Raw genomic sequence first — 10,908 nt, forward strand, 5'->3', positions numbered from 1 at the left:
GTAACCAATGTATATGAATTAAATTACCTTTCAATGAAGTACATCCACCGATATGCAACTGGTCCTCCTATTTTACATTCACTTGCTAAATGGACAACTAAGTGCACCATAACTGTGAAAAAACCAGGAGGAAATATCATCTCCATTTTGCAGAGTGTAAGTTTGATTCTTTCTTCCAAACGGTCAAGCTCATCAACATGAAGAACTTTTGAACATATGCCTCGAAAATATGATGACAATTCAAATAGTACTGCTGTAACGTTATCTGGAAGAATACCTCTCGCAGCAATTGGCAGAAATTGATGCAATAGGACATGACAATCATGTGTTTTGAGGCCACTAATTTTTCCTTCAGTAAAATTCACACATTTCGATATATTTCCACAATATCCATCAGGAACTTTTATACCATAGATAATTTTGCAGAATAATTGTTTTTCTTTCTTAGACATGGTAAAGATAGCTGGTGGCAAGTAATACTTGCCTGAAGGTTTTTTCTCTGGATGGAGCTCCTCTCTAATATTCATATCTTCAAGATCTTGACGAGCCTGTAGATTATCTTTTGACTTCCCATCCAAATTGAGAAGTGTGCCTAAAATATTATCACACACATTCTTCTCTATATGCATCACATCAAGATTATTTCGAAGGAGATTACTGTCCCAATATGGTAATGTGAATAAGCTACTTTTTCCTTTGTAAGTTTTTGAGGTACTAAAATCTCCACATGCAGCTATGTCATCTAATACAGAGCGACCATAATAGGTTATAGGCTATGTTCTATTCTCAGTTGTTCCATCAAAAGCAGAAGCATCATTACGAAATTCATGATCAGGTGGCAGAAATCGTCGGTGACCCATAAAACAAGCTTTCTTGCCATATTTCAAGCGCTTGGTCCATACATTTGCACCGCAAGGTGGACATGCATAATCTCCATGCACCATATGTGAAGCAAGCATTCCTAATGCTGGGAAGTCATTTATGGTTCACAAGACAGCCGCCCTGAGTTTAAATGTTCTCTGTTGGGATGCATCATAGGTTGTCATCCCATTCACAAAGAGATCTCTCAGATCTTCCAAAAGAGGCTGCATAAAAACATGAATCTTATCTCCAGGGCTCTTAGGTCCAGGAATAATTAAAGGCAATGACAGATAAGATTTCTTCATGCATAGCCATGGAGGCAGATTATACATGACTAGCACAACTGGCCAACAACTATATTTATTGCTCAGCATCCCATATGGATTAAATCCATCTGATGCTAGGCCAAACCGGATATTACGACAATCATATGCAAATCCATGCTTCTCATCAAATTTCTTCCATGCCTCAGAATCTGCTGGATGTCGTATCACTCCATGTTGCTTAATGCGCCCTTCATCATGCCATCGAGCTAGAGTTGCTGTTTCTTTGCACATGAATATCCTTTTCAGCCACTCTTTGATTGGAAAGTATCTCAGAACTTTCATTGGTGTAGCTCTCTTTCTTTCCTTTTTAGTTAATTTGGTTTCGAGCATTTTATCTTTCCACCTAGAAGCCTTGCATTTAGAGCAAAAATCATCATTGTCTGTATCTTTCTAGAACAAGTGACAGTTATTTGGGCAGACATGAATTTTTTGATATCCTAATCCAAACTTCGATATGATCTTCTTGGCCTCATAAAATTTTTGGGGCAGAGCTTTTCCATTTGGAATAGCCATGTGCAGAATATTAAGTAGATCTCCAAATGACTTATCAGACCATTTGTTCATGGATTTTGTATTGAACAAAATTGAAAGTAAGGAAAGCTGAGACAATTCACATCCTGGCCACAAAGGCTTCTCTGAATCTTGAATTAATTTGTACAATGCTTCTGCTTCTTTAGTTGCTCCATCTGGAAGTGGATTTGAAAAATCTGCACTATCACTCATAGGCACATCACCATCATATATTTTCCTAATTGAATCCATAATCATTTCACGCATTTAGCATTTCCTTCAGTTTCAGGTTGTGGTTGTGGATCATCATTGTGATCGGATGAAGACTCACCGTGAAACACCCATTTGTCATAGCTCTGAAGCATTCCGTTCCACATCAAATGGCCACGAACATCATCCCTTGATAGTACTGAAGTGTGAACACAATCTTCACATGGACATCGGATCATTGTATCTGCTGGTATATCTTTATATGCGAACTTCAGAAATTCATCTACACCAACTGAGTATTGTGTACTCTCTCTTGGAAATCGCAATAGTAATTTGGTGGATTCTAAATCCATTGCACACTACATAAAAATAACAAATATCGGTCCCTGTTTGGATACAAAGTATTATCAGAATACTATGGTTTCTACAAAAGAAATTAAATACTGTGAGGTGTTTCGCTAAACCAACAACTGTAGTTTCATAATCAGTTGTATTCTTGATATAGTGTTTTTTCTATATGTTTTATAAAAAGAGGTCCAGATCACTCTTGTCTCAAACTGAGAAAAACAACACTCATGTCATCCTGTCCTTAACTACCAAGCAGCTTGATTTGTAACTTGTAAGCACAATTAACATATTACTTATTCAGTCCTCTGTATAGCATGCTCCACACTAGTTAAACATGATATTAATTTCTATTCTTCGTCTGATTAATCGCGTCCGCAAGTTCCTAAGTCAGCGCCGCGCGCACTTACTGATCTAGTTGTGTAGCTCCTTAGGTATAGCTAGCTAAGTCAGATTCAGTTGGGTAAGGAGTCAAAAAATACTGTAAAACAGTAGCAGCCAAACATATCAGTAGTTTCATTAAAACAGAGAAAATTGATGTTTTCAGAAACTATGTAGTATTAATTGATGATACATTATAATACCAAAGATTACGAATACTACGGTATTTCAAAAACTACACTGCCAAACTAGCCAATCTCTGAATCTCTCTGTCAAACTAACTAGCCGATCTCTGAATCTCTGTGTCAAACTAGGCTGTTACTGCATATAAGATTCAGAGATCACGGGATGACAGGATGAGGTACCTCTTTGAGCTGAGCAGGGGATCGGATTGGACAGGACTGGATGATCAATAGTTGAGGACGCGACCGCCGAGCACACTTGCGTGGGCGGCTCCAGCAGTCTGGTCAACACGGCGCGCTCCTGCGTAGCGGTGCGCCGTGTGCGTCTGCGTGAACAAAAGCCGGTCGGGTCAGGCCGGTCGGGCGCCAAGCGGGGCAGGCAGCGGCAGGTCGCGGGAGTCAGTCTTCAGGCCGGTCGGGCGCCAAGCGGGGCAGGCAGCGGCAGGTCGCGGGAGTCAGTCTTCAGGCCGGTCGGGCGCCAAGCGGGGCAGGCAGCGGCAGGTCGCGGGAGTCAGTCTTCAGGCCGGTCGGGCGCCAAGCGGGGCAGGCAGCGGCAGGTCACGGGGCGATCTACCGATGGCTCTGGGCGGCTAGGCGGCCTGCTTGGCTGGCTCAGGCGACTGGTCGAGTAGTCGCGAGATGAGAAAGAGAGAGTTGACCGACCGTGCGTGGTTTTTTTTCCTACTGTTTTTTCGTTGAGATTTTTTTTTTCATGTTGATTTGAGTCGCACGATGTGCAGAGTAGGTTGTTATTGGACTGATTCTTTTCTCCAGTATGCAGATACAAGTCCCTCTTCTTTTGAACGATTGAAATACAGGATTCCTAGCGTGGAATACCTAGAGCGGATTCCAGTACGCAATATGCATATGATTGGAATACAGGATTCCTAGCCGGCTGATTCCACGATAGTCCCAGCAGAAACTATATGTAGTCCTTTTTTTTTAATCTCAGCTATATGCAGTACTGGATTCCTAGCGTTGAATACAGGCCCGGCCCGCTGATTCTACTTTTCACGCCACAATAAAGTACAATATTAATTTTTATATGTCATATATGTGTATAATTAATATTAATTTTTATTAGTAGAGATATTTTCAATTTCATAAAAAATATAATTTACAACACATATATATGACAACATATAAGATATGTTGCAATCTGTGTAGGACACCATGGTCACGAGTTAAACATCTAGAACGCATATGCTACAACACTTATATGCGTATTTCTTGTGAATTTTACAACTTATAGTCAAAACATTGTAGAATATGTGTTGCTTTATAGGGGTATCCTTGTACGACTCATAAAAGGGCACGTCACCGAGACAGACTGATCTAGCTCAAGTGTTCCTATGGTAGCTAGACATGAAGCGGCATGATCTTGGGAAGAATGTTTGCCACCGCATCACTGTCTTTCCTCTTCCCTAGAAGCTGCCAATGATGTAAAAATAGAAACCATTTGAAAATATAGTCAGCGCTGTGGGATGGGATAGTTCCCTTGATAGCCAACTTACTTCGAATAGTCCAAAGTGCACAAGCCAAGGCACTAAACTTTCTCCAAGCTCAACGTCGTTCTTGACCTCGGGTGGATTTTAACAACGTAAAGATATCAAACATAGAGTTAGGACTCTAGCTGTATCCAAAGCGATCTCAGATATAACTCCAGAGAAACTTAGCCGGGGGTACAACAGAACATGATGTGACTAGTGCCCTCTGGCGCACCGCATAGAGCACAACAACCATTGCTCGAGTCGTGACACTTTTGAAGATTGATGGTCATTGGCAGACGGTCCTGAGCAGCCTGTTATAGGAAAATACAGACTTTGGAAGGAATCCGAGATGGCCAAAGAGCCTTGGAGTACCGAACCTTAGGCCCACAAATCAATTTGGCGCATGAACCTTGGTGAATTATTTTGCCTTTTACGAGTGAATCCAAAAAAGTTGTATGTTAGCTAAAGATAGACCTGAGAACAAAAACTATAGCACCCCCACACACAAAAAAAAAAACCAACCACACGACCTATTCCATCATAAAAAAAAATGACACAAGAGAAGAATTATCCACCGTTGCCATCCATAAATGACATAGTCATCACCGTCGTGGTTAATACAACAATTTCAACAATCATGAACTACCACTAACACACCAATCATTCTAACTATGTTGAGAAAGGTATGTATTCTTAATGGTTTGGTTATTACCACAAGTGGTGGACTAAACAACCCAGGTTTGAACCTCACCAGATCCTATTTTATTTCAATACATTTCCTCCTATGCTCAACTCATTGTATGCTGGATCATCGTGTTGGGGACATGATAACTCCGATTTCCGTGTCCAACCTTGTGACAAAAGGTCATACCAATACCATGCTCTTGTCGCCACCACAGTCATTGCCACACATTGCACGCTAAATGATCCAATGTAGACGCCCAAATTAATATCCTCTGATCAACAATCCACCAACCATAGTTGGCTTTGAGCCATGTCCAAAGAGGGGGGACTCTAAACATCTGCATTGGTTGATCACCAAAGACCATGGGGGAGAACAACACCCCAATGACGCGCATGCATGCATCCACTGATGTGTGGTGTTAGTGTGCATCGCCATAGTTCGTCTATTCAATGCCGGCACAATATTTCACTTGGAGTTGCCATGATCCCCTCCAACTTGCCCCAATGGACACACCCCACGTCTCATCGCCTTCGCCATGTGTTATTCTTCAAATATTTGAAACGAGATCCAAGCTCCCGATCGGTGATCCCCACACAAACAACACCCAACACCCTTGTCCATATCACATGGCGTCATGGCCACCACCAAACCTATCATTAGGCATATTTGCCCCCACCCCACCCACCCCACATATTCCCTATGTTTGTTAGGGGTACCTACCTCGAGGTGCGTCATAAACAATCAATGTGTCGTGAAACTAAATCCTAGCATAGTGGCAGAGATAGGGGGCCAGCTGGGGCCCTGGGCTCCCCTAATGTCACTGGTTTAAGCCTAATACTAGGGTAAACATTGGACCTCCCTAACAAGGTTTAGCAACATTGGCCCTCCCCATTTGATTTTCTGGCTCCGCTATTGTGACCCCGCACTACATCATCGCCAAAGGCACGCCAAAGAGAGCACCACATGACAAGATCTTGAAAAACGCAAGCAAAAAAAACATATGACTCATAGCACGACAACCACTTAGTAGCGGGCCTGCAGCTGCTGACACTAGCGAGGAGAGACACAAGAGAGGCTCTAGGGTTAGGGCTAATTAAAGTCGCACTCTACGGTGCTACATGAGAGGAGTTAATTACATAGAAGTGTCACAATTGGGACAATACATGTAGATTGGTACCAAATTTAATAATTTTTTCATGTCAGTATTAACTTTGGGGCGGACCGTTGCAGATTGAGCTAAACCGGCTGTTTTATACGTATTGACGACGAAACTGATCAATCGGGACCAGCTGTCAGGTGCCATGGTGGCCAATCGGCGCGTGCCCGTTCGCTGACGAGGCCAAGCCCGACTCGATCAAATTGGTTCGTCCCCGTCTCTCTCATCTCTCCCCTCGAACCCTAGGTCTCCCGAGCGGTTATGGCGTCGGCGACTCCGATAGGCGGTGGCGGAAACATGTCGTACATACGTAGCATCGCGGCTGGCGGAATCTACGGCGGCAGCGGCGGCGACTCCAGCTCTGCGTACTTCACTGACGACGATAAAATTTTGAAGCCGCCGTTGTCCATGGAGCAGCGAGTGCGGCTCGCCAAGCTTTGGGTGGCGAACCCTAGCAGTATTACAATGACTCTATCTTTACCTATTAATAAAGCATCTATTGCTTCTGTGGTACGTCATTAAAATTGTCTTTAAAATTGTTTAAAATTACTCACCAATGCCACCTATAAGTTATAAAAAACGTTTTGCAGGGAATCATCGCATGGCCCGGCCCAAGCATAGGGACCAGCCATACTACGCTCTGCCAGCTGGAGAAGAAACAAAACGCCCATTTGGGCCAGCCCATGGGCGGCGGCCTGTTTTTTTTTAAAATTATTATTTATTAGTTCCCTTTTATTTTTTCTAATTAAAATAAATCAAAAAAACTTTCGAAAATTCAAAAAAATATATATACATAAATTTCTGATAAAACATAAAATATTTGTGAATTCAAAAATTGTTCGGGATTTTTGTAAAAATGTTTGCATATTAAAAAAATTGTAATTTTCGAGAAAACATTCGTGAATCAAAAAAAGTCCATCATTTTGAGCAATTTCTTTAATGCAAATAAAAAAATGTTTGATAATTTCACCAATTTGCAAGAAAATACTTGAAAATAGTTTGTAATATCAAATATTGTTTGGAATTTTTTTAAAATGTTTATAAATAGTAAAACATGTTCTTGATTTTAAAAAGGTTTCTAAATTTGTAAAAATGTTCATGAGTGATCGAATGTATGTAGTTCAACAGTAATGCTTATGAGTCTTTTCGATTATATACCAGGGTGAATTTTGAAGAATAAATTATCGGGGTGGATTGGAATATTATAGTATATTTTAAAAAATGTTTCTTAAAATTCAGAATAAATCTTTGAGTTACCATGTTTTTTGACAACCATGATATTTTAAAAAAAATATGAACATTGTTTCAACTTGTGAATCGTGAATAAAATTAAAATAAGAAATATTTTCTTGCATTTGTAAACACATTTTCGAAATCATGCGATGAGATGTGAACATAATGTGATTATCGTCATAAAAATGGTATTTTTTTTCTTCCGTTGCAACGCACGGGTCCTTTTGCTAGTATATTTAATATATGTAAAGTGATGTGCATGTAGAAAATGGAACCATATATACATAAACCTATGTGATGTACGTACATACACAGGCTCAAACGATGCATGCATAGACTGCTAAAAAGGTACTAGAAACCGAACTGCTGCATGGTATAGCAGTCTGTCAAAGGAAACTCATATGGCTAGCAAGAAACCTCACAAGTTAACTACAACTACACTGCTCTACACGATCTATATATGGTGCAATGCTATATGAGGAGCTGTGAGTAACCTCACATATAAAGATGCATCTCTATATATTTACACAGGGGGCCATCGGTAACAAATCAGAGCCAAGAAGATGAGACGGCGAGGTCGAGGTTCAGGTCAAGGTTCAGACCAGCGGTGTCTGAGCGGCGGCGGTCGCCGGCTCCCCGATCCCTCGCCGGCACGACGGCAGCCTCCTCTGTGGTCGTGCTCGAGACGTCCGCGTCGCTGATCACGACCATGGCCTCCTCGTCGCACCGGCCGATGGACAGCGTCAGGTCACATCCCGCCGTCGGCCGCTGATTCTTCTGACGCGCTCTGCTGTCAGCGTGACGTGCCCGGCCGGTCGCCTGCAAGAACATTATCCATGAATGTCAGGCGGATTAATATTTTCCAGTGCTGATATTACAACAGAACTGGAGACTGGACGGTCAATACACGGCAGCGTGTTCATGCCATGGTGGTAGTTTGGCAGAGTCTGGTGCCTGCCACCTAACGAACTACTACCAACAAAAATAAAGCTTCTAGCTAGGCAGCGTATAGAACATGCATGTATGAACGTTTGATGGAAAGCAAGAAGATGAGTACAGCTAGGTTTTTACAAAAATGGAGTAGTTTATTTGCATAATCTTTGCTTCCTCTGGGTTTGTTCATACTCCCCCCGATTTCTAAATATAAGTCTTTTTAAAGATTTCACTACGGGGTTATATACGGAACAAAAATGGATAAATCTATACTTTATTTCTGTCCATATACATCCGTATGGAGTTTTCTAATGAAATTTTTAGAAAGACTTATATTTAGGATGGGTAGGTTTTTATACGTTTATTCATGCTTTTCTCTAGCTATCAAGACAAAAACAAACACTTCATTTGCTAGTACTTCTACCTTCTCTGATTTCATGGTGGAGTTCCATGGCAGCCTCCCTCTACTCTGCTCCCAGCTCATGAAAACTTCGTCGATCGACGGTCTGCACAACCAGCACGTCTTATTAACAACTCCATCGATTGCACACACGAAAACTACACTAGTTACAGTTAAAGAATTGAATTAACAGCCAATTTTGGTGCTCACATTTGGTACGACGGCGACGAGCGGTGGCCGCGGGGAAGCACGGCGTAAGAGGAAGCGTCGATCCTTTCTGAAGCCGCCGCCATGTCTTCCCCATGGCTGCTCCGTGACACGTCAACGGCACGGTGGTCTGGACGGCAATCCACAGACATATTGGCTGGACCGTTGCTGTTGGTGTTGCTAGAGCTTGATCTGTACATCTGGAGATGGCTCTTTATGTGGGATATGCTGACTCCCTTGGCGCCCATGAGCTGAAGAATTCGCTTCGGTGTTGCCTCTGCAGACGAGATGTGTGAAGAGATCGAATGTCAACACCGGACGACCAGCCGTTGAAGAAAGAAATGCTTCCGACTTAATTACTATGGCCTTATAGGTAGAAAATGTTAATGCAAAGATATATTCTTCTTTCCACGAAATGACAGGTGAGCTGCCATTTATAGCTAAAGTAACATCTTAGAGATTACGACGACGACGAAGGTGTTAAACATCGCTTGCACAACTTATTAGTGACGTCCTTGAGCAGCAAATAATTCATCGTCAGAAGTAAAGGAGGGAGAGAGTGGGAAAGAAATCTCATCTTGTTCATCATGCATGCATATCACGTGAGGTTTTCTCCCTTCCCTTTACTTCCATGAGCTTGAACCAATTCCGGCTTAATTAACCTACCACAAGACTAAAGCGAGTACTAAATAGAGAGAAGACTAACCTAAAAAAAATTAAATGGAGAGAAGACTACTCTTAATCGATCCACACAGGAAAACGCAGACAAAATTTTGAACAGATCGATCGCCCGGCAGTGAAAACCAATGGAATCACCAAGTTTTCATGCTACAAAATGTGCTATTAGCCGGTCGCCATGCATGTGATCTACGTCATGTATCTGAGGAGCAAGAAGCAAGAAGCAAGAAGCAAGAAGCAAGAACTGACCGTCCTGGCCGCCGAGGCAGTCGACGGCCTCGATGAACTGCCGGTGAAGCTCCTCCGTCCACCGCATCCGCGGCTCCTCCGACCGGTTGTACTGCCGGACGCCTCTCCTCTCGAACCCTCTCATGCTTTATCGACCGATCTCTCCCTGCAGTAGCTAGAGCTCGCCCTTCAACTAGATTCTGATCGATCCTGAACCCGGCTAGCTTCTGGTGTAGAGCTGATGAACTACCCGGAATGATGCTACTCCAGAATGAAGTTCCAATATATATATGTAGGATGAGAGAGCAAGAGTTTTGGTTTGGCCAAACAATGGTGAACTCCAACTATTTTTTAAGTACAACCGTACTATATATGGCCGATATATAGAATGTGTGGATCACCGGAGAGAGAGAGATGGCTGACTTTCATGACCTAGTCCAGTCAAACATCCATGCTCACTTTACTTGCTAGCTTCTCAGAAAGGTAGATACCTAGAGTCTAGAGAACGGAGGCGGGGAAGAATCAAGAGGAAACAGCCCAGATTCGAGAAAAAGTTGGCCTGTCCACATCCACGACGCAGCCAAATTCTTTCACATATAAGCTATATTTATCAGATGTGTATGGGCCGACCAATCGAGGTCACGCTATTAACTGATTTGTCTGGATCTCTTCCCTGCACAGTGACAGGCATACATATGAACAGTCATCTGTTTGACAAAACAAACAAAGACGTTGTTCATTTCCTATACGAAATTCTAGCTTGTTCAACATCGCGGCATTGATGATCCGTCGCTCTCCGTGTCGCTAGGTTTGACAAACTTACTCAAGAAAACTATATTTATATAGCATTAATAGCAACGTATACGTACGACCTACGCTTGTTGATACATGAGTATGTTGAGCGTACTGCGTAGGCAGACTTAATTCAGTCAGAGTCTCAGAGAGTTAATTAGTACACCAAGCTATAGCTGAAATGTTTAGAGTCAATTCAACCCTCGGCATGAAGTGCTAGGATTTTCTCTCCAAGGAAATAGGAAACCGAAGGCACGTAGTGAATTCCGTATATGGCCTTGATGGAATCTT

At 42.4% G+C, this 10,908-nt stretch overlaps 1 protein-coding gene across 1 annotated transcript; it reads right to left on the reverse strand.

The window, feature by feature from the left end:
• Positions 1–7,641: 7,641 nt before the first annotated feature.
• LOC123412924 (myb family transcription factor MPH1-like) lies at positions 7,642–10,305 on the reverse strand. Its single transcript, XM_045105884.1, has 4 exons — positions 9,847–10,305; positions 8,923–9,196; positions 8,737–8,818; positions 7,642–8,198 (listed from the first exon to the last, which is right to left on the reverse strand). The coding sequence occupies exons 1-4, from the start codon at positions 9,968–9,970 to the stop codon at positions 7,929–7,931; spliced, it is 750 nt and encodes a 249-aa protein (XP_044961819.1). The 5' UTR covers positions 9,971–10,305; the 3' UTR covers positions 7,642–7,928.
• Positions 10,306–10,908: the final 603 nt, after the last annotated feature.

Source organism: Hordeum vulgare, chromosome 7H, assembly GCF_904849725.1.
Source record: "Hordeum vulgare subsp. vulgare chromosome 7H, MorexV3_pseudomolecules_assembly, whole genome shotgun sequence".
Taxonomy (NCBI): Eukaryota; Viridiplantae; Streptophyta; class Magnoliopsida; order Poales; family Poaceae; genus Hordeum; species Hordeum vulgare.